Raw genomic sequence first — 25,403 nt, 5'->3', positions numbered from 1 at the left:
GTATGACCTTATTACAGTTATTATGTAATTATTATAATTATAACAATTATATTAATATAATTATTATAATTACATATTAAATAAATAATTATTATATTTAATTTATTGCAATTATTATGACCTTATTATATGACCTTATTAAGCTTTAATATTCTTCAGGAAGTAGCTATTTTAGAACACCGTTTCAGCACGCACTTTATCCCATAAATATGTTGATCTGTAGAATATAAGAGATGTGGTCAATCTAGATTGAAAATTATAAAAAATTTACTTTTTATGTTTTTTTCTTCTTATTTTATTTTTTCTTTAGCTCCTATTTTACCAAGAAAATTGAAAAAGTAAAAAAGAACTAAAAATAAAGAGTATTTACGTTACGTTCCCAATATACATGTTATTTTTTAATGTGCTATTAATTTCAATATATGTAATAATCAAAATATTAATATAACATATAAATTATTAATGAGAAATGAAATATATACCAGCAGTAAAATATTGAAATTCAAAACAGTTAAATACTGGAAAACGTCGGAAAAAAGCAGTGATACAATGTCTCTGAAATACACATCTAACAAAGTTAAACATGCTCGAAAAATAACGTAACACCCCCCCCCCCCCAATTTTTTTTTCGACGCATATACTACAAAAAAAATTTTAATTCAAGTACCTGATATAATGTAACTGATAGAATTTACACAACGAATGAGGCAATGAATCCTTTGTTCTTGCAATAGCAGTATTAATTTTTAGCCTTGAAATAAACCATAAAGTTTCATTAACATATAATTGCAATTTTTGAAAGTAACCCATAGAATCAAAGGTTTAAATTCAATTATGATATAAATTAAATCTATGTACAATCCGCGGTTGCGAAACCGCTCGCTGTTAAACCACAAAATCATAATATTCCTGAGTGACAAGTATAATTAGCTGTTTTTCCTTTTTTAATTTATAGTCTCATTTCTATGCTTATACAACAATAATTTTACATTATAATCTCTTTTTATAATTTAATAAGTAAAAAGTTAGAGCTGAACTATCAATGGTAGCTGACAGAAAAAAAATGGGATAATGATGACTGTAAGAAAATAATACAGCTTTGGGTCTATCATAGACTTTTGGCCTTGAATGTATTATTGTTCTTTTACTTAGGGGGCAATGATGAGAAAACACTTGAACTGTGAGTCTATCGTAAGTCTTTCGACCCTGGAAGTACCATTCTTCTAGTGAATGGAACAATTAAGACCGTATCCCAGGAAGGGGGGGTTAGGGTTTGAACTCCTCCCCGAAATTTGGCCTGACTCGTAAATACGTAACAAAAATACATGTAATCAAATTTTTGTTGTGCTTTTAAAAAAGTTTATAGGCCCCACTCCCCCAAAAAATACCACCTAACTAAAATCCCGGATACGCCCTTTGGGTCACTGATAAGAGAAGAATAGAGATTTTGACCTATCATCCCTTTTGGCCATGAAAAAAAAACATTCTTCTTCTTCAAAGATTATAGATCATATGATCAAATTTAAATGATTATAATTCTGTTTAAAACTTAATTATTTGTTATCATTAACAGAAGTTCCATTTCAGTTTGTGTTGTTTTTTTTTATGAAAAGGTGCAAAGATTTTCTCCAGAGTACACGAACCCATAACGTAAAAGATTCTTTTAAAACAGGGATCAGAGATACAAAAATATAGTTTACACTATTTTCGTAACTTCGTCCATTTTTTGAAAGCTCACCTGCGGTTATTCGTCTTCCGTCACATCAAAAAATTTCAGTAATCTACATTCTTAGGTAAATTTACAATATTAGTGACCATCACTAATATTGGTGTAAAAAAATCAGATTCTAATGTTTGATATCGAGTCCTCTCTCTCTCTCTCTCTCTCTCTCTCTTCTCTCTCTCTCTCTCTCTCTCTCTCTCTCTCTCTCTCTCTCTCTCTCTCTCTCTCTCTCTCTCTCTCTCTCTCTCTCTCTCTCTCTTCTCTCTCTCTCTCTCTCTCTCTCTCTCTCTCTCTCTCTCTCTCTCTCTCTCTCTCTCTCTCTCTCTCTCTCTCTCTCTCTCTCTCTCTTTATTATATTTACTATATTTATGAATTCAATTCATCAAATTATACCCTGCAGTAAAATTTTTAATTTTGATCAATGGGTTCATGATAAAAAGATGTAAGGTGCGACTCGGCCTAATAGTAACTAATACTCTAAAAACGAATTTTGGTAGCAATACTGTAGATGCCCCAGAAGGATTGGCTTTTTACGCTGATTTCAATATATAAAAAAATTTATAAAGTTTAATGTCATCCGTCAAAAGCTATGAAAAAAATTTCAATATAAAAAAAGTTTAATGTCATCCGTCAAAAGCTATGAGCCCGCAAAAATTAAACAATCTTCGAAAAATTGGACAACTGCCCCCCCTCCCAAAAAAAAAGGTAAAGTGATCTTAATGAAAATCACATCAGCAGATTCAGCATGTAAGAGAACTCTGCTGTCATTCTTATTTCGACATTCCCAAGAGAATCAAGCAGCAAAGTTTTGTATTTTTCTCATCGAACTAGCTATGTAAAAATACGAAAAGAAAACTTAGATAGTTTGTCAACACTGCCTACTTTTAAGAAACATTCCAGAAAATCTACTTTCAGCCTACTTTTGCTTATAGTTAGTTCAAATTGCGAAGAATTGCCAGCCCTCTCTTATACACAGAAAACCAAATTTAGAAGTGTAATCAACCTTGGCGTTTCGAAGAAAAAAATAATTCTTCAGAAAAAATTAGTGAATTTCAGAGAAAATTAATTTGATTTACAGAATAAAGCTTTATGACTATTCGTGCATTGACCTTATATTGACCTTATATTATATTCTGAACGTCAGTACAACTATCGACAGTCTTAGACAATAACCTACAAGAAATATCTCCCGCCATCTACTTTATTTTAGTATTTAAGGCTTCTGAAACGTATATTCAATCTTCTTAAAATTTAGTTCCTTATATTAATAAAATAATAAGTTAACTTACTGCAAGAAAACCTTAAGAAATAATAAAAGAAACTCTGAAGAGATTCTACCTGATAAAAATGTTACGAATTTTAAAAATAAGAATTACGAGAATTTTATCCTCTGGTTGGGACATATACAGAAATTCAATTGGTGGGACAATATAAAAAAACATAGCAATGGACAAGCTATAACGAAAATGCGAAAACTAATAAAATAAAATTGTAGATTATCAGGATTTCATTCAGAGAGGTTGGAGGGAGCTGTAAAACGGCGACTGAAAAGTAAATACTGATTTATACACAAGATAATATATGCTAGAACTTACATGCACTATCTTATAAACATATCCAGCTATATTCCTATTCTAAGCTCAAGATTACCGTAGCGAAATTCGAATTAACAGATCCTAAGCAATCTTAAATAAAATCCTACAGTGAAAAGTTTCTAAGACCAAAGAGATTTGGTCTTCGTGATAATAACTGTTTAGATGGCAGTAAAAGCGCGAATTCAATATTTCGTATGAGAATAAATGAAGGCCTTTTGCTTCCTTTAATTTTCAGTGAAGAAAACAATAAATACGAATTTAAATTTTCATCCAACTTCATCCGTAGATACACATCTGTAACTTAAGGGTACCACCCTCAGAAAAATTCCCTCTTTAAACGAAAAATCTCGTGGCGTATAGCAAGAATCTATGCCACATTTTCAACACAGCTACTGGCCACAAAATTAAACTGTGGGACACGAATAATAATAAAGCACAGCACATTCTTTGCCACAGATGTGTTCTATCTTTTTTTCCTTTTTTTAACATCCATAAAACTTGCCCCAGATTCAATATAGCTATTTGCAATCGACTCCCATCGGTTTTCGTCGACAGCCAATGAAAATCCTTCTGAAAAAAAACACCCCCCCCCCCCCTTAGGTTCGACTGCCTTCTTAATTTTTCATTGATTAATTATGGAATGAAATATATATGTAAAAAAAAAATTATAAATTCTTTATTAATTACTTATGAATTTTTTTTTATTAAAAATGGTTAAGCAGCTGACGATTCATAAAATTAGGAGCTAAATTTTTCTTTTTTAAATTTTAATAAAAATTTTATGATAGAATTTTAATTTACTATATTTTAAACTCGTTTATTAATTCACTAAACATACTAAATTATTCAACTATTAAATGTTTCTACTACATTAAATATTTACTATTAAATTCTATAAAATATTCTACTAAATTCTATTGCTATTAATTTAATATTAATTGAATAGAATTTATTACTTCTACTAGCATTAAATGCTATCAAATACTAACACTAAATACTACTAAATAGTATTTAATTACTAAAAAAATTCACTTTTCGCAAAGAAATTGCGTCCTCTTTCATATTAAACCTCTGAACTAAAAAATATGGCTCAGGCCACTTTCTGGGGCTATAATGAAAGAAAGGGTATGTTTGACAGAAGGAGGATGGCAGATTGGCAAAAATTGTGCTTTTTGACCATCTATCTGGAGCCCATCAAAAAGCAGGTCATCCCTGAATTGGGAAGAAAGAGGTCATAAGAAAGTATTAAAAATAAATTGGAACTTTCTGTGAAGGAGTCAAGAGTCGAACTTTGAACTGACTGCGATTGAGGAAGATTGTGCGTAGCTGTTTGGCCTTAGTTAAATTCGTGCAATCAATTGGTTGTTAGAGGTAGAAGTAGTAGTAGTACGCATCCAAAAATAAGGAATTGGAGCAGTGGTGTCAATTCACAAAAACTTAAGAGGGGCGTATTTGTCAATACCTATGGGGGTAAAGTTGTCCTTTTCAAATGAAAATACCAATAAAAAGGTATTTTTCAATGAAAACACTCCCAACAAGGTATTTTTCAAAGTCTATGGGGAAAGAAAAAACCTAGGGAGGGCACAGTTCCAACCCCACATGACGCTACTGGAATGGATAAGTTCTAATTATTCAATATTCAAAATAAGAACTTACTGAATGGTCTCTTTAGCAAATCTAAAAGCCCTCGCTCTTCCGTCTCATTTCCATACATCTGAACACCTTCAATCTGCTTAAGATACAGGTTTTTCAGCTCGTCATAATCCGCATAGGGTGAGGCAGCCTCTGTTGTGAAACTAGACTCTGTTGTAGTAATATCTGTCGGATTTGTCGTTTTTTCGGATGACTCCAAAGTCGTAGGTTTGGCTGAAGTCGATTTCTTTAGTCCAGGAAGCGCATTAAGTTCCACTGAACCTAAAATTAGTTAAAATGAAATGAAATTATCTTCATTTTGCATCGGTAAACAAATGTAAACTTTAATTAGATCTTAAGTGTAATGTTAAGCGTATATCAAATATGTCTTAAGTAAAAAATTAAAGACAATCTAAATAAAAACATTTTGCCCCCTAGACCCATCATAGGCAGGATTGCCACCTCTACTACGAAAAAAACTATTTTGGTCCTATTTTATTATTTCACGCTATGAAAGTACTATTTTAGCACTGTTTTAGCACTGTTACAGAAAGTAGCCCCGAAAAGAGTTGTGCAGCACTCAAATTTGGCCAACCATAGCGCTTTAGGAACTGGCGGTGGCAACCCTGATCATAGGATTATTCATACCTCAAAACCACGATTCTTACAAACAACAAAGAGAGATAAAACTTCACAAAAAAAAACTCAAACGAGACTGCGGCCAGTAGATAGAAAAGAGATGAAAGACTAAAATAATACGGATATTCCACCTGTATCTCAATTAGGCGTCCTCAGAACAAGATAAAAAGAAAAAACACTAAACTAAAAACAAATAAAATCCCCACCAATAATAATAAATACAATTGTCGCTATTGATCCACGTAGGGAAAAGAAGCTATTATCAAAGCAGTTGCTTTGATGTTCTCATTGAAGTAACTCTAATAGCTTATTTTCCCTACGTGGATCAATAGCGACAATTGTATTTACTATTATTGGTGGTGGTTTTATTTGTTTAATCAAGAGTTTCCCTGTTAACCTGAAAATTATAAGTTCAAGCAACAAGTTCAAATTAGAAGGTGAATTGATGACATTTGTTTAAAAAGAGATAGAATATTTATGTTCATGAATGGTAACAAGCATTAAAATCAAGTAATTAACAGAATAAATGCTGAAAGCCGATTAATTTAGTATTAAAGTATTATATTTAAGACTAAAACCGAAAAAAAAATGATCGAAAAGTTTTAGATAAACTAAAACCGTGCAGCAGCAAAGCTGGACCTTACCTCTAGATAGTTTGCCTGACGATATCGGATGAATACAGGCTGATGGAATCGGGATTAAGAATCCTTAAACCACTTAAAGTACCACCAAATAAAGATGTATTATCTCCTCTAGAGAAATATATATTTATTCTATAAATATATCATATATTATATAATATATCCTATCTTTATATTCTATAATATTTTCTATAAATGTAGGATTGTTAGATATGTTTATAACTGAAAATCACTAATTTCTAAAAAAAATTCTTTTGGTTGTTTCTAAGCTAAGAAGTTCTTAAGATAGGATCACTTTTTCTGTCAGTGTTGCCAGTTAAACCGCAAAAATTTACAAGCAGTACTAACTAGTTAAACTTAGTAACGCCTTTCGTTCGTAGAATTCAAACATTAACAGTCTGTTGGCTCTCGAAGACAACTACACCTTTTTAGCTGTTTTGTTTTTTTAGCTTTTTTTCTAATTTTTCACCCATTTTTCATTTTTTTTTCTTTTGACTCCTGCTACAGATAAAACTGCATAAATCCATATGGAAGTCTTTTTCATTAAACAGTGACTTCTTAAATTTTCTAAAATTTTATGATAAATGATAGTTAAAGCTTCCGCTTCAAATAATTAAATATTACTTTTTAAGTGTTCTTGGGGCTTCAAGCTCGGGAAATTTTTGGAAATTATATCACTGAAAAAAAAATTTGATATTTAGTTAATAAAGTAAATTGTTTTACTTCTTCAATAACTATTTTACATTTCTTCTTTTCTCATTTTCCTTTTTCAATTTAATATTTCGTGAAAAGAGTATATATTTTATATAAGAAAAACTAAAGTCAAAAAATGTCTTTTTTTCAATTTCTTTTTTTCTAAGGAACATTGCCCTTACACTCACTAGCAAAACCAAGTAGCATTTCGAAAATACATCTTCCAAGAAATACTTAAAGCTAAAAGGGTAACCGATGATAATTAGGCAGTAGGAACCGCTAGAGGCGAAACCAAATTAAACTGCAAGACACTATAATCCCCATTTTGTGGGCGGTTAGAACCTCTTTCCATTCGGCTAAGAGGAGGAAATAAAAAAAATTTGTTGTTGTAGCCTAAGAGCCTCCAAGGTAAAAAAAAAGATAATAAATTTCTCCATAAAGTGTAAAAATACAAGATTTTTTTTTAATTCAGCAAGGACGCAACATTTGTTTGGTTTGCCTTCATTCGTTTGGCACACATGTTTGGCTTCACTTTCAGAACAATCGTAAAAACTTTTTTTCATCTCTGACAAAATTTTTCATTTTTGTATGATAATACTACCATGCAGATGATTTCTGTACGCCAAGTTGCAACTGAATGCTGTACTGTTTATTGTTCTTGGCACTATGCTTTGGCTTAGTTTTCAGTGAGTGGTCTTAAATTTAAGTTTGAGAGGAAGTAAAATAAACTTAGGGATAATATAAAGTATTAATATGGATTTGATAAGTCGGCATATTTTTGTCGGATCAGCAAGTGAAAAGACTCATGCCAATTTTTGACATAATATAATACAAACTTTTTTTTTTACCAATTCTGATATTAGTTTGTTTAGCGTAGGTTATACCTAAAATTTAAAAGTAAAAATGTTGTTTATTTTTTCTGAATTTTTTTTTCTTATTTTTCTGAATCTTGATATTGGATTTATTTACAACAATCGTGGTTTACAAGATGTCTGTTTATTTATTTATTTTTTTTTGTACAGCATTTTTTCCATCTTCTCATATTATTTTCCAACACAGGTTAAAAGTTTAAGGTATTTTTTTTCTTGTTGATTTTACATACTGTGTTAAATACTTTAATACTATATATTAAATAATTAAAAATTGTTGATTTAAATATTTAAATATCCTGTTGATTATAAATAATTTAAATATTTAAAATGTTGATTGTTAATTTTTCTATCCTGTTGATTTCAAATACAACAGTCACAGTTTACCAGATATCAGTTTCCTTCTTCCTTTTTATAGCACTTGCGCTTGTTCTCATATTTCCATTTTTTTATGTTATTTGCCAGTATATGTTCAATGTTCTTTTTCCTTTGCTCTTTTTTCCTGTGGATTCTTCTTCCAAATATGAAGCTGAAATACTCGAGCTATTGCTTTTTCTATTGTCAAAGTTTACTCTCTGAACTATTATATTTACTGGGGCTATATTTTTAAATCATTTTAATCATAAAGTGAACTTAATACAAAAAGCGTTAATACAATGAAGCGTTTAGGGCTTGGTCACCCCATAGCCGGAAACAAGTTCCCTTACTGATTATTGCACACTATACAACGAGATTATAATTTCATCTGTGGAACAATCAGCAGCCCTCCACGACAATTCGGAGGGGAGGAGAATACATTTTTGGAAATCAACGAGGAGATCTTGCTGTTTTTCCATTTTATTTTCAATGAAAATACCCAAAAAAAAGTCATTTTTTAGTAAAAATTCCAACAAAGGGTGTTATCCAGGACATTAAAACTTAAAACGAACAGAAATTACTTCGTATATGAAAGGGGCTGCTTCCTCATCAACGCCCCGCTCTTTACGCTAAAGTTTTTTACTGTTTTAAAAAGAAGAGCTGAGTGAAAGAGTCAAACCTATGTATTCCTGTACTCCTCGTACAGGAATTAGGACTGCCTCTCCTAATTCCTGTACGTTTTAAGGTTCGACTTTGGGACGCAGCCTCTTTAACTCTTTAAGAAAACGAAGTTTTTTTCATATTTTGTGAAAAAAACCGCCCGATAAGGGACTTGAACCCTTCACCTTAGGATTAAAAGTCCCACGCTCTACCGACTGAGCTAACCGGGCATGTTTGAAGTCGAAATACCTGCATGTGTATAAATATAACTTTTAAATAACTTTTAAGAATTTCAAAAATTGACATGGGCTCTTATGGGGAAATGGGTTTTTCTAAGCTAGAAAATCGGGGGGTTAAGATTTCCCGACGAAACTTTCCAGGAAAGTTACTCGGAGAATTCCACGTCGAATGAGTCTTCGTATACCCAGATCCGATGTCGGCTGTGACCTGTAGGCGTGGCAGAAAAAAAAGGGTTTCTGTCATTTTTCTCAAATAAAAATTTTACGGATTAAGACAGAATTTTTTGAAGCTTTCAGTCAGTCTCACCATGTCGAGCAGATCATTTTGATGCACTTGAATGTTGAAATTCGTAACTTTTAACAACAAAAAACTTAACATGGGCTCTTATGGGGAAATGGGGTTTTTCTAAGCTAGAAAATCGGGGGGTTAAGATTTTCTGACGAAACTTTCCAGGAAAATTACTCGGAAAATTCCGCGTCGAATGAGTCTTCGTACACCCAGATCCGATGTCGGCTGTGACCTGTAGGCGTGGCGAAAAAAAAACAAAAGGAGAACATGAACATTAAGTGGCTATGCGTGGTTTCTGGAAAACAGGGAAGGAGTTATCGGATCGAGATGAAATTTCGCAGATAAGCTCCTGGGCCCTAGGGGACCTTAACTTGTGAATTTCACAACGTTAAAGGGGGGTGGGGTTGGCGGGTCGAAAGTTTCGGCCAGATTTTCCCCATGAAGAAAAAGTCGTAGGGGGATGAAATTTGGCAGGTTTCTTAGTTGGAGCTCGGGCTACGAAATGCATCCCTCCCCATCCCTCTGCGACCACTGGAACCGAAGATCGCTTAACATTGTCGTGGTTCGCCTTTTTAAAGAGGCACGAGTGTGCCTCCTTGATCGTTTAATAACGCTTGTCCCTGCTTTAAGTAAGGTTTTGGAGAAAATATTAGATACCAGGCTTTCCAATTGGTTAAATAAAAATAATCTAATAAATGAGGAACAAGGAGGTTTCAGGACAGGGCATGGGACGACAGATAGCGTGTTTATTTTAAAGGCATTAATAGATAAATATGGAAAGGGTAAAACTTGTCTTTATGAGGGATTTCTGGATCTCCATAAGGCTTTTGATAGTGTCGACAGAGAGTTATTGAATGATGCCATGCTAAATATTGGGCTTCCCCATTCATTTGTTAGATTGATAGTGAGCATGTATACTTGTGTGAGTGGAATCATTCAAGTTGGTAATAGGTTTTCGAAGCTTTGATATTAAACGGGGAGTAAAACAGAGCAGCACCCTTTCACCTAAGTTGTTTAATATTTTTATTAATGATGTTGTTAGCTTTCTAGAGAATAGATGGGCTCCGAAAGTTAGCCTAGGGACTCATAAACTATCTCTCTTATTATTTGCAAATGATATTGCTTCGGTGGCTAATAAACCGCAAGATATACAGACTCTTTTGAATCTCATAGAAGAATATTTGCAGATAAAAAAATTAAGGCTGAATACTGAAAAGAGCGAAGTTGTTATTTTTAAAAAAGGAGGGTTGGGGGCGATGAAAAATATACATTTAAATTTAATAATAAGGAACTATTTATAAGTAAAAGAATAAAATATTTAGGCTTTATCTTATCGGATAAGGGAAGCCTAAGGAGTCATGTTGATGAAATAATTAAGAGAGGTAGGGTGGCCATGTCAGCAATATTTAGAAACCCGACGATAATGGGGATTAAAAACCTAAAAATGCATAAAAGAATATTTAACACAAAAATTTTACCCGTGATAGAATATGGAGCAGAGATATGTGGAGGAGAAACGGTGCAGCAACTGGAGTCCCTTCAGCTCCAGTATTATAAAAGAGTGTTTGGTCTACATCAGACAACTCATTCACAGATTTTGAAAGGTGATATGGGCCTCTTTTCTTTAAAGCTACGTAGGTATATTTTAATGCTTAGATTCTGGTTGAAGTATACTAAGAGTAATGAAGATAGACTAGTAAGAACGGCATATGAAGAGATGTTGAAATGTGGTTTAAAAACCTCGTGGCCATCCCAAATTAAATCATTACTAGAAAAAGTAGGAATGCCTTATTTATGGAATAATGGTCTTTGCTCTAGTGATGTACCAACAAATTTAGAAAGCCAGGTACGATTTATATTAGAGAGTCTGGAAATCCAGCATTGGCAAGGGCTGGTTTTAGATTCTAAAGCCCTACAACATTATAATCAGGCAAAACCTAGTTTTGGAGAGGAAGTTTATTTTACATTTAATTTACCGGCTATGATTCTACGTCGTTGGATTCAGCTTAGGGCAAATTATCTTCCAATCCAGAACAGGCAAAAAGCTTTCGACAAAAATAAAATGATTGTCGGTCCTGATAGGCGGTATGTTTGTCCCCTTTGTAATGATGATGATGAAGACTTGGATCATTTTCTCCGGAAATGCCCGCTGCTCTTGGATTTAAGGGAAATTTATTTGCATGGGATTAATTTGATGCTTCCGGGTATTCTACAAAATAGTAACCCAACCACAATATTTCGAGTGGGAGTCCTTGATAAGATAAATCCTTGATAAGAAGAAAAAGTTTTATATGACTATTTTCTTTTGTTGTTAGATTAGGCACTTTTTGCGTTGAATTCTGTTTTATGTGCGTGTTTGTAATTCGTACTGTTGTTAATTTCCTTGCTTGTTTGTTATTTATTTATATTTTCGTGTGTATATGGTCCATGGGTTTTTGAAATACACCTATCTATCTATCTATAAGGTATAAACTGCCTCCATTTCCAATTAAAGCGCTGTTTGGAAAAATTAAGAGTGCGTTTAAATTTGAGGTTTTCTGAAAAATGGGCGGAGAGTCTTGGGAACTCACCAATCAAGCTACACATAAAAAGTATGGTCGAATGTTCCAGCCGATCAAGGTGCGTGTCAATTGGTTATTTTTCTCACAATTCCAGCTTAGCTTTTCCAGAAAACGCCAAATTTAAACATGGTCTAACCTTATATCACACAGAGCATGGATCTGCAAAAGCAACTGCATTTTGCGTTTTGCGAAGGAACGCACGCGTCTCTTGTCGCTCATCCTTGTGGTTTTCCGCAGGACGCATGCGTTGATAAAATCCAACGCGTACGGTTAAAACGCTTTCAGATTGTGGAAGAAAAGAACATGGAGGCAGTTGAAAGGAAGATTTTAGCTTTTAAATTTCTTAAAATAATATATGAAAAAGTCATTCTAAATATAAAAGATGCTATTTAATTCAAAAAACTAGGGGGAAAAACTCGAGAGAGACAAAATTGTCAGATAGGATGTGAGGAGGTGTACACTCGACTGTGTTAAACAGTAGGTAAGGATTCCCGGATTCGGCGAATAAATATTATTGTGACTACAATAGCGCCATCTAGCCTAAATATAATAATTATATTATAGATGGGGTATAATTCTTGGATTTTAAGATATACATTTCATAAAATTCTCTATCAAAAAAACCGGAGAGGGGCTGGATGTACATTTGAGCTCGATAGTAAGAAATAAAAGAGAGAGAGTGAAAAGTGGCAACAGCAAAAAAGACAATTAATTAAAAAGAAGATAAAGCGATTTGGCACCAAAACATAAAGTGGTTCGACTTCACCCAAGAGCCTGGGTTAGATGAATCGTTGGAAGAAAAAGAAGTGTTTTTCCACCACCTGGACGATTAAAAGAAACAAAGGTTCGATGACATGTCTTTCATAAGGACAAAAGACAAGCTGAGGCAAAAGTTAAAGGTCCAATAAAAAACGAAATTTTACAAAGGCAATACTTCTAATTTAAGGTCCATTTGGAGGTCATGACATCATAAAAAGGCTCAAATTGTCTGGGTTTAGAGGACAAGCGACAATGAGAATCCATATACGGAAGCGTGCCGAGTGCCGGGGTGCTATATATATCCGTTACTATATATACATTTAACTCAAAATTTTGAAATATTAAGTTGAACTCTAAATGAAGGTGGCAAAATGTTCCTCGTCTTCTAATTGCACTAAATAATAAAAAAAAAAGTTTTTTTAACTGAAAGTAAGGAGCGACATTAAAACTTAAAACCAATAGAAATTATTTCGTATATGATGAGGCTGTCCCTTCATCAATGCCCCGCTCTTTACGCTAAAGTTTTTTATTGTTTTAAAAAATAGAGTTGTGAGAAAGAGTCAAACTTTAGCGTAAAGAAGGGGGCGTTGAGGAGGGGACAGCCCCTTTCATAAAAAGAATAATTTTTGTTCGTTTTAAGTGTTAATGTCTCTCCTTACTTTCAGTAAAAAACAACTTGTTTTTATTCGATTTCTGAACGTTTTTGAGTTAATGCAAATTTTGATTTTGGCTCACCGAACATGAGCAATTAAAACGAAATTTGCATATTAATTTTACTTTTTTTTAGGCTAACCGTCTTCTCAACGTTTTAATCGAACGATTTTGAGAAAAAAGGGGTGGAGCAGGGGGCCTAGTTGCCCTCTAATTTTTTGGTTACTTAAAAAGGCCACTAGAACTTTCAGTTTTATTTACGAGCGTTTTTATTAGTACTACGTAACTTATGAATTGACTTACGTAACGAACTTCTATATTAGTATATCATTATTACGTATAGAAGGGGGTTCCACCGCCCCATTTATGGAAATTTTCTTCATCCGTGACAAATTCCTCCATGGAAAGATCATCCCACGTACCCCTGACCCCCCCACCAACAGAAAAATTCCTGCTGAAAAAGTCTGTATACTTCCCAATAACCAATACTACATGTAAGCAATGGGCAAAGTTCATAGCATGCAGCCCTTCCCCCGGGGACTGTGGAGGATTAAGTCGGCCTCAAAGACACAGTTATTAGATTTTTCGACTATATTGATCAAAATGGCTATTTAAAAATTTTGATCAGGTGACTTTGGGAAAAAGAGCGTGGGAGGGGGCCTAGTTGCCCTCCAATTTTTTGGTCACTTAAAAAGGGCACTAGGACTTTAACTTTCCATTAGAATGAGCCCTCTCGCAAAATTCTAGGACCAGTGGGTCGATACGATCGCCGATGAGAAAAAAAAACAAATAAACACGCATCCGTGATCTTTCTTCTGGTAAAAAATACAAAATTCCACAAAAGGGGAAGAAAGTTGTTTCCCCCCTTTTTCGAAAATCAGGCAAATTTTCTTAGGCTCGTAACTTTTGATGGGTAAGACTAAACTTGATGAAACTTATATATTTAAAATCATCATAAAAATCCAATTTTGTTGATGTATCTATCGGTATCCACATTCCGCTTTTTAAAATTTCGGTTCCTATTGAGCCGGGTCCCTCCTTATTACAGTTCGCTACCACAACTGTTTGAAAAGGAGTGTTTTTGAATTTATAGCTATACATATATGATTCGCCACATGTCACCGTATATATGGCGTATTTTCGACATAATACCTTAAATTAGGCATTTTTCTTTCCCAGACCATTGTTACTTTCTGTAAGGAACAAATAAACATTCGAATGGGAATAAGTCCATTTATTAGACAGTGAAGACAGAGATAAAAGTCTGGTATCTCGACCACATACACAGCTATCGTCATCAGCAGAAATAATACAGCATTAAAATTCAAGATAATATATTTATATAGGACAAAATCATAGCTTCCGGTTCATTCACTAGATTTGTCTGAGAGAGTTCACTGTCTCTATTCTCACTGTCTAATAGATGGACTTTTCTCCATTTGAACATTTATTTGTTAGTCATAAAAGGGCAGTGTCGCCTTGGCAAAAAATACTTAATTTAAGGTATTACGTCGAAAATATGTTACGAGCGATACGAAAACTTTGCGAGTTGAGATATTACAATGTTACGAGCGTAAATTCAATTTTACAAGCTTTCTGTGGAACGATGAAACACTATTTTTGCTGGGCAGCTTTCAAACAGTTCGTGGTAACGAACTGTAGTAAGGAGTGAACCGGCTCAATAGTAAACAAAATTCTAAAAAACGGAATTTTGATACTAAAAGATACATAAAAAGAATCGAATTTCAATTACTTACTTACTTACTTAAGTCCCGTCCATCCTCGGGGGACGTTTTGGGGCCACTTCTTTTGACAGGGCATGAACTAGGGCTCGGTACGTTGTTCTATCGTGTGTAGTTCGAGTCAACTCTACGATGCGCTTTCGGTCAAAGTTTTCAATCCACCTCTTGCGAGGTCTTCCTCGTGGTCGAGATCCGTCTATGGTTCCTTCGAGGGAGATTTTTGGTAGACGGTCGTGGTCCATTTTCTTGACATGCCCGAGCCATCGCAGTTGTTGTCGTTTGATTTTATTTAGGATTGTGTCGGGGGACTTCAGCCGTCTTCGCACCTCCTCATTGGTTACATGTTCAGTGTAGGTGATTCTTGCGATGCGACGGAGACATCTCATCTCGAATGCAAGTAGGTTGCGCTCATTTTCGATCTTCAGGGTCCAGGTCTAACACCCATATATAGCAATTGGCACAATCAGGCTGTTGAAAAGTTGAACTTTCAGCTGGTTCGACAGGTTTCGGCATTTCCAGATATTTGTGAGCCTTTTAAAACTGGAGCTAGCAAGAGCTAGGCGGCATTTGATGTCGGAGGTATGACAATTGTCCGCTGTGAGGAGACTGCCCAGGTAGACGAATTGGTTGACCGTTTCAACTGGCTGGCCGTCAATCATTATAGAAGGAGCAGCTGCTTGTTTTTGGCGTGACGTAACCATAACTTTCGTTTTTTTGGCGTTAATTTGCATGCCAAAAGGTTTTGTGGCTTCGTTGAGACAGTCTGCTTGTCTTTGGAGATCAGCGGCCGTTGTAGAGAGCTGGTCGATGTCGTCAGCATAGGCGAGCTTGTTGAAATCAATCGAATTTTAATGCTGATTTTAAATATATAAGTTTCATTAAATTTAGTCTTTGTCATCAAAAGTTGAGAGCCTGAGAAAATTTGCCTTATTTTGGAAAATAAGGGAAAACAGTCCCTAAAAGTCATAGAATCACACCATCGCATCCAGCGTATCAGAGAACTCTATTGCAAAAGTTTCAAGCTCCTATTTACAAAAATGTGGAACTTTGTATTTTTTGCCAGAAGACCGATCACGGGTGCGTGTTTATTTGTTTGTTTGTTTTTTCCAGGGGTCATCGTATCGACCAAGTGGTACTAGAATGTCGCAAGAGGGCTCATTCTAACGGAAATGAAAAGTTCTAGTGCGCTTTTTATTTTTAGCTAGTTAGCTTTTTAAAAAATTAGAGGGCACCTAGACCCCCTCCAACGCTCATTTCTTTCTCAAAGTCACAGGATCAAAATTTTGAGATAGCTCTTTTGTTCAACATAGTCGAAAATCATAATAACTATGTGTTTGGGGATGACTTACTCCCCCACAGTCCCCGGGGGAGGGGCTGCAAGTTACAAATTTTGACGAGTGTTTACATACAGTAATGGTTATTGGGAAGTGTACAGACGTTTTCAGGGGGATTTTTTTTTTGGTTTGGGGGGGGATGTATTGAGGGGGCTATGTGGGATGATCTTTCTTTGGATGAATATGTCATGAGGGAAGAGAAATTCAATGAAGAGGGCGCAGGATTTTCTAGCATTACTATAAAAAACAATGAAAAAATAAACATGAAAAAGTTTTTTCAATTGAAAGTAAGGAGTAGAATTAAAACTTAAAACGAACAGAGATTATTACGCATATAAGGTGTTCTTCTCCTCCTAAATACCTCGCTCTTAATAATTTCTCATAAGTAAACGCTCTTAGTAATTTCAACTATTTATTCTACGGCCTTTCTGATTCAGGGGTCATGCTTAAAGAATTGGGACAAAACTTAAGCTTTAGTGTAAAGAGCGAATTATCAACGAGGGGTCAAACCCCCTCATATACGTAATTACAATATAAAAATATAGATGTTTGTTGCGTAAGTTAATTTTTAAGTTACGTACATTTTTTACTAATAAAAATGTTTGTTAAAAATTAAAAGTTCCAGTTGCCTTTCTAAGTAACCGCAAAATTTGAGGGTAACTAGGCCTCCTTCTCCACCCCTTATTTCTCAAAATCGTCTGATCAAAACTAAGAGAAAGCCATTTAGCCAAAAAAAGAATTAATATGCAAATTTCATTTTAATGATTTATGTGCTAAGAGCCAAAATCAAACATGCGTCAATTCAAAAACGTTCAGAAATTAAATAAAAAAAAACTAGTTTTTTAACTGAAAGTAAGGAGCGACAATAAAACTTAAAACAAACAGAAATTACTCCGTGTATGAAAGGGGCTGTTCCCTTCTCAACGCTCCGCTCTTTACGCTAAAGTTTTTTACTGTTTAGTAAAGTAGGATTGAGAGAAAGAGTCAAACTTCAGCGTAAAGAGCGGGACGTTGAGAAGGGAACAGCCCCTTTCATACATAGAGAAATTTCTGTTCGTTTTAAGTTTTATTGTCGCTCCTTACTTTCAGTTAAAAAACTAGTTTTTTTTATTTAATAAATAACAAGAAACAGCCAAAATATAACTATGAAATGGAAATCTTCTGAATCATGGTTGTTGCACAAGTTTTTGCAAGGCAAACAGCAAATCCTTTGAAGTAAAGATACTATCCTCATGCTAAAAAACTTGCAGAACAAGGTTACATTTCGTAACAAACATAAATATTTCTGTTTAATCATTTCTAAGGTTATTCCTCAAGGAAAATGGCAGAAAGAGAGAAAAGTAAAGACAGAAAGAGAAAGAGAATACCAATTAAAAAATAGGTTCAAAATGTTCGCCACAATTCTAATAAGAAGTTAGAAGAATTACGTTGCGCACTATTTTTGGTCATTTGTACATTTGGTCATTTTTGGTCATATCAGCAAGATACCCAGAAATATAAATATATATTGACTAAAAAGTGTTACTAACAATCAAGATCGTATTAAGGGGGAGGGGTGCCATATTTAACACCCCCCACCACCAAAATTACCCTCCCCCCACCAAACGAGTGTGCAACTCGTTAAAACGTCACACAAATGCAAATAAACATTACGTTGCGCACTATTTTTGGTCATTTGTACATTCGGTCATTTTTGGTCATATCAGCAAGATACCCAGAAATATAAATATATATTGACTAAAAAGTGTTACTAACAATCAAGATCGTATTAAGGGGGAGGGGTGCCATATTTAACACCCCCCACCACCAAAATTACCCTCCCCCCACCAAACGAGTGTGCAACTCGTTAAAACGTCACACAAATGCAAATAAACAAATTTTCAATGTGCTTCTTTTTCAGTTTCTTATGACCCGCCCCTCCCCACCAAACAAAAATGCTGGTTACATCCCTGATAAAAAATTCGCGAAACCATCGTCATTTATGTTTAAGCTCGTTCAAACTTTCAATGCTTCAAAATATTTGTCTCGCCACACACTTTGCTAAGGCACGGGATCCCAGTCAGACATGTGAACATGACTTTTGAAAGCATATGATTAATATAGTATTGAATATAATATAGTATAGATGATTAATATTGCATCAAGTAATGTAGATGACCAACATAGTAACAAAAAACCTCCCTGGGAAGCAAATTTAAAATCTTGGATACAGACTTCTAGATTCTAGAACTAGATTCTTTACTGTAATTAAACAAAAAAAACATTTTTTTTTAACTGAAAGTAAGAAGCGACATTAAAATTTAAAACGAACAGAAATTGTTCCGTATATGAAAGGGGCTGTCCCCTCCTCAACGCCTCACTCTTTACGCTAAAGTGTTTTATTTTTTTAAATAGCAGAACTGTGACAAAGAGTCACACTTAAAAAAAGAGTAAAGAATAAAATTTTATGTTTACACTGTCTGTATTTTTATGCATATACGTATCTTTTCATTCCAGTAAAAGTTTTCATGAATCTGTTTAAGCTTTTATGACTTGAATTGCCAGCAGTCATATAAGGCCCTGTGTGCCCTAGGTCTCTTCCTTTCGAAAGTACTTGACATGATTGATCACAGGTTCTTCTTAGAGAATTGTCCTCCTTTGGGGTACGAGGCAGTACACTTGACTGTTTTAATTCCTTTCTCGGTGACTGCCCGAGAGTGTGATTGATGAGAAGCGGCGTTCTCAACCTTCATTAATAAGGGTTGTATCACAGGGTCCTTCCCTTAGCGACCTACTTTTCTTATTATATATTGATGATATGGTCGTGATCTTGGAGCTCGTATTATACTAGTTTTTGATCATTCTAGCTTTTGTAGATCTACCACCGACTTGAGCTCACATGGCATGATTTTAGAAAGAAAGAAAGAAATTTAGAAAGGTTTAGAAAGAAAAAAAATGCTATACTTCTATACTTAGAAATAAAGAAGAAAAAAACAAAGAAAGAAAAATTTAGAATGAAAATTAGGATAACTTATGTTAAACAACCTTACCACATATCAATGACTCTGATTTTTAATAACAATATTGTAAATCGAGTTTTTAGGTGAAACAATTTTTAGGTGTTTAAATTTATTATTTTCTTTATTCCGTATCCAAACTGAACATACCTGTTCTATAATTGTAAGGTAATCTGACACGTTGTATAGGGATGCTCCTCCCTCTCTTCCAATGCTCATAGTGCTGTATTATTCTTTTCTTTTCCCTTATCTTCACTACAGTTATCATACTTATAACTATAGTACTTTTTTTTCTAAGACAAGAATTATTAACCCGACAAAAAATGTCAAAAGCATCGAAACATCAAATGTCAAATAACCCAACCCTTCGCAATACTATATGGCCAGGAATGCAGGGAGAAAAAAACGTACAAAAGACAAAAAAAGAAGCAAAAGCAAAAGGGAGAAAAACAAAATACACTAAACAGAAAAACACCAATCAGCAGCCATCCGATTACTCGTCAGAACTGAACCGGAGTCAAAAACCTTGCCCAATAAACAAAACAGCACACAATTCCAGCTTGGACCGAAAACATCAACCGCACATGTACGTTAATAACAACAAAAAAAAGAATAACTAAAAACAGATTAATTGACAAAAATTAACCAAGATCAAAAATGTTTTTAAAATCCTTTTAAAGGCATCAAACAAGTGACACTTTCTAACCGACTTAGGTAAAATGTTCCAGGCAGAAAAACAAGCAGTCAGGGTGGTGAAATCTGATCCGACTAATCTGAATGGAATCTGAATATTATCGTGGAATTTCTTCTACTTCCTCTGCAACGTGCTGGAAATCGTACTGTGAATGCTACTTTTTCTCTTCTTCGTCTCAATCTTACATTTGAGTTTGATAATGATACAGGACTCGGTCCATTAAAAAATTTCATTTTGTTTTTTTTTTACTTTATTTGCATCGTCCATAGACAGAGGGAACAGCGTCAAAAATGGCATATACATCCCACCACCCCTGGAAAACCAAAAATAAATATCACAATGTCAACGTTTTTAAACAATGAGGAAGATATGCTATGCTTGGAAAAAATAATATTTTCTAACCTTGTACCCACAACCCACCGAAAATATGGCAATTTTAGTTAATACCCCGATTTCGCAAAACGTTATTTTCCAGAAACTTTTAGACTTTTTCGTACATAAAAGAATTCCAAATAAAAAATTGATCTTCTAAAAAGTTGGAACAGTATACTTTTTTCTCCCTTAAAGCGCTATATAATACACGAGTTTCACAAATATTTTCGAGGAGCTACAGGACTCCAAAAGAATATCGCTTCCGTCATTACCCGAAAGCTATTTTTCAAAACATTATTCCCAGAACTATTTGGCCTTTTTTATGCGCAAAAATGATTTTATAAGTCAAAGGTAAAAAAATTATTTCCCAAAAAGCTGGAACAGTAGTCAGAGTCTTTTCTTTTAGTACTCTATGAAAAAAAACATATTTTAGAAGAGTTTTTTTTTAGAAACAGGCTCCATTTTCATTCTGAAAATTGTTTAAAGTAGGTAGATAAAATTGTTGTTCCAGGGAACAAATAGATGACCTGATCCCCCCATCCCTTCTACTGGCGCGCACAGAGGCCTACCGCTCCACGATTGACGGAAATATCCAAAATTTTATTTAGGTGGTTAAGTCATTTATATTCAGGTGTTAATGTCTATGTTTTTGTGTATTTCTTAATCCCCCCTCCCAAATATTTACTACTCGAAGAATAAGAATAAATCCCTTTGTGGGTACCTATAAAAGAAAATGGAACGTAGATCTAAACAGGTCGGAGTCTTACCTTGGATTGACCTTGAGTTTGTCCGAGCTTTTTGAGGTTCTGAATTGAAGAAGGGCAGCTGAAACCGAAAGCACGAAGCAGAAACAGCAAAAGAAAGAATGACTGTGAAGCTGATACCTCTCATATTCAAAATACGGACTGCAAAAAATTAAAAATAGTATATAAATACCAAAGAATGAAAAAATCGAAAGCAGAGAGTAGAAACAGTCAAAAAAAGAATGACTGCGAAGCTGATACCTCTCATATTCAAAATACGGACTGCAAAAAATTAAAAATAGTATATAAATACCAAAGAATGAAAAAATCGAAAGCAGAAAGTAGAAACAGTCAAAAAAAGAATGACTGCGAAGCTGATACCTCTCATACTGAAAATACGGACTGCAAAAATAATAAATATTCACTTTTTCTTTTTTTTATTCAAGATCCAGTATTTCCTACAGTAGTGATAAATAAAAAAAAAAACAAGTTAAAAAGACGAGACAAACAAGATATAAAAATAAATAAGAAAATTAAAAATTACCATGAAAAATGATGTATTCGAGAAAATAAAAAAATAGCAGAAAAAAAATTAGCCTGATTTGTAAGTCCATGAAAATGAAATTCTGAAAATTTTGAGAGCATTACAGGGAAAATGCAGGAAAGTAACATTGAAACATAATGTAACATTGAAACAGAAATGACAGCGTAGAAAAAAAAAGAAAAAGAAAATAGACGAAGTGTACACAGAGCGACCGTTCGTAACTTGACTGGAAATTTTTTAAGATAAAATATTTTACTTTAAAATATGATTCAAATATTTAACATTTTTTAGTTGGTTGCAACTTCAGCCCACCGCTGGGTCTTCCTTCGGATCATGCTTCTGACTCCCTTCGCAAAGTCGAGTGGACCTCAAAAATTTAAGTAAAATCATCAAGAATTACAAAATACGTGTGATTAATTATTTTTTAAATTTAATATAGCAAGTGATAAGAAGAAATTTAATTTTTCAATTAAAAATAATAATCGATGAAAATCGGTAAATTATCATGAAATTGCAACAAGTTATATAAGATTCTTGAGATTTAGGATACGGGGGTACGAGTCCCAAACTGCAAGATAAATAAAAGCATGACAAAGTAAAGATAGTAAAAGAAGAACATGATTCACAATTGGTAGAAGGAAGAAGAAGAAGATAGAAAAGAAGAAGATTGTAAATGTGAAGATAGTAAAAGAAGAGTATAATTCACAATTAGTAGAAGGAGTAGAAGAGAGTAAAGAAGAAGAAGTAAAAGAAGAAGAAAGTAAAGAAGATTATAAATGTGAAGATAGTAAAAGAAGAGTATAATTCACAATTAGTAGAAGAAGTAGAAGAGAGTAAAGAAGAAGATGGAAAAGAGAAGATAGTAACGAAGATTCTAAATGTGAAGATAGTAAAAGAGGAGTATAATTCACAATTAGTATAAGAAGTAGAAGAGAGTAAAGAAGAAGATGAAAAGGAGAGATAGTGAAGAAGATTCTATAAATGTGAAGATAGTAAAAGAAGAGTATAATTCACAATTAGTAGAAGAAGTAGAAGAGAGTAAAGAAGAAGATGGAAAAGGAGCAGATAATAAAGAAGATTCTAAATTTGAAGATAGTAAAAGAAGAGCATAATTCACAATTAGTAGAAGAAGTAGAGAAGGATAGCGAGAATAGTAGGGGATGCAGGCCTTAAGGGACTTTTAGTACAGTATTTTAGCGCTTTACCTGAAAACTTTCTCCTAGAACTGCATTATTAGTGCACCACGTTACAGTCCAACTACATTCATTAGTTCAAATGGTTTGTATCAATGAGAAATTGCAGCACTCAGGGCATTGCAAACTTTCTAGCGATGGTTTTTTTTTCTTTTTTTGTGTGTGTATTTAATGAGTTAGTATTATTGATGATTAAAGTAACATGAATGTAGTCGCTATTACAGGCCAGAACGGCCTTTTTTGCAACTAATTGATATGTACATGATATAAAGGTTTTAAGTAAAAAATTACCTACCTGTCTAAAAAAATGTAAATTTTATTAAAACTGAATATCTCTATTCCTGGCATGAAGTGGGAGAAGTTAAATTAGTTTACAAAGGAAATGGGAGAGTAGGCGTCGGTTTTTACTTTTTGTCGTTTATTGGGATCTCTTATCCAAGCCCTGCAAGTTATGACAAAGTTATGACAAGTTATGGCAAGTTATGACAAATGTAAGTTTCATTAAAAACTAAATATCTCTATTTCCGGCACGAAGTGGGATAAGTTAAATTAGTTTTACTAAGAAAACTGGGAGAGTATGTGTCGGCTTTTACTTTTTTTGTCGTTTATTGGGATCTCCTATCCAATCCCTTCAAGTTATGACAAGACCGCCCAATCAATTCTAAGTAGTTGGGAACACAATCTAAAAAGTTTAGAATGGACGAAACAGGGCGATCCTTCAAGGTATCGAATCGCCTTAAGCCGAAATCCAGGCTGCATAAAGTAGGCCTAGGGTTCCCTAGAAAATCCTGCTAAGTTATTAATTAACTTTAAGATCGTGGGCCTGCTGGGGACAGAATTATGTTGGCCTAGGTTAGCTTGGAAAAATTCTGGTAGGTTAGGTATCTTAAGTCCACTTTCAGATTGTAGGTCTACAGAATTTCTTTACCCTCCCCTACATTTTAAAGTACCTCAAAAGGAAATTATACAGCAGTTCTGGGTCAAACAATACTAATCGTTAGATGGTGTTGTTGGTTTTTCTTTTAGACTCTAGCCCTAGTTTTTCATTTTATAGGTTTCCCACATTCTTTGGTTTTTAACTACGGGACGTCAAATTTGTCCTTAACTAAGGAACAATTAGATGAAAAAAAAGGCTAGCAACTCTATTTAAACTGCTTATCAGGTTCGAGTGTGGAATAATAACTGGTACGCTCAGAGAGGAGATTAACTGATTAATCACGAAAAGAAAAAAATACAAAAGAAACGGTTCTAAAACTACTAAAAATGGCAAGAAAAGAGAGAAAAAAAATGCAAAATTTAATAAAATTACCCTAATTGAAGAAACAGAAAGTTCAAGTATCCTGAAAGCCAAATGAAACTGGGGAAATCAAAATATTGACAATCAATCGAGCTTTCTGGTTGACAAGAAATGTCAAATAAAGAAATGTCAAGAAATGTCAAATAAAGCTTTCTGCATTACCAAAGCCGAATTATATTTCTCCAGGGATTCCACAGTATAAATAGGAGGGGCGTATTTGTCACCCGTAAATTTTAAAAAAATACGTTTATTTCAACTTTTCAATATTTTTGGTAATTCATTGGAAAAAAACTGAAAAAACAACGAAATTGTCAAGCCTTTGAGTTAGAAAAATACAATCCCCCCACTTTGTTTCTTTGAACGACTCTGGCTTTATAGCGACGACTGGCTTTATAGCTTCTGTTTATTCATAAATTCATTCTGCTTCATTCTGCTTTATTTTATTCGTTTATTATTAGTTTATTCGTTTAGTTTATTTCTTATTAGTTTTTTCATTCTGCTTCTGTTTAATAAACAGAAGTTTTAATAAACAGAAGTCTGGTCAGGTTTAGCCCCGTAACCTTCCGAATTATGATTTTGTATTTCCCAACTTCCAGATTTCGTAGTTGCGTAACTGACAAATAACTGATGAAACTCAGTTACGACCTTTAGGCGTAACAGCGTTTTGCAGATACGTCCAGGTTGGGGTTGGCCATTTCGGCAACAAGTGGACGTTACGTCTCCCTGTAGTCGCAAACTTGTAGCAAAATATCCTAGGAGTCTAAAATACAGATTAACTCAGTTTCGCCAAAAATGTCAGTTACGATCTTTAGGCGTAACAGCGATGTTATGTCGATAGCACCTTGTTTTATTGAGAGTTTTAAGAAATAATGAAAAAGTGAGGCATTTACTTCTCAAAACCGAAGAAGAGCATTGGGTCTTCCTATTGGCAAACTTATTTGACATTTTGTGTCTATATATTTTGTATATATATTTTTGTGTCTATATATTTTTATATATTATATATACATTAATGTGTAATAATAATAATTGTAATTATTACTTGTGTAATAGTTATGTGTAATTACTTGTGTAAACTTGTATATAATTATACTTGTGTAATAATTATATATTATATATACATTTTGTGTCTATATATTTTGTGTATCCAAGCCCTGCAAGTTATGACAAAAGTTATGAC

At 33.9% G+C, this 25,403-nt stretch overlaps 1 protein-coding gene across 3 annotated transcripts in view; it reads right to left on the bottom strand.

Moving 5' to 3' along the window:
* The window catches only part of LOC136037774 (serine proteinase stubble-like), a 211,102-nt gene that overhangs the window by 67,214 nt on the left and 118,485 nt on the right, over nt 1-25,403 (bottom strand). For all 3 annotated transcript variants that reach the window (XM_065720589.1, XM_065720590.1, XM_065720588.1), the window contains exons 2-3: nt 21,214-21,351; nt 4,975-5,232 (exon numbers count right to left, since the gene is read on the bottom strand). In XM_065720589.1, coding sequence (XP_065576661.1) covers nt 4,975-5,232; nt 21,214-21,337 — 382 coding nt within the window. In that variant the 5' untranslated portion in view covers nt 21,338-21,351. The remainder of the gene's footprint in view (nt 1-4,974; nt 5,233-21,213; nt 21,352-25,403) is intronic.

This window comes from Artemia franciscana, chromosome 17 (assembly GCF_032884065.1).
Source record: "Artemia franciscana chromosome 17, ASM3288406v1, whole genome shotgun sequence".
Lineage (NCBI taxonomy): Eukaryota > Metazoa > Arthropoda > Branchiopoda > Anostraca > Artemiidae > Artemia > Artemia franciscana.
Note: the sequence above shows the minus strand (reverse complement) of the source record. Positions and strands in the feature narration are given on the sequence as shown.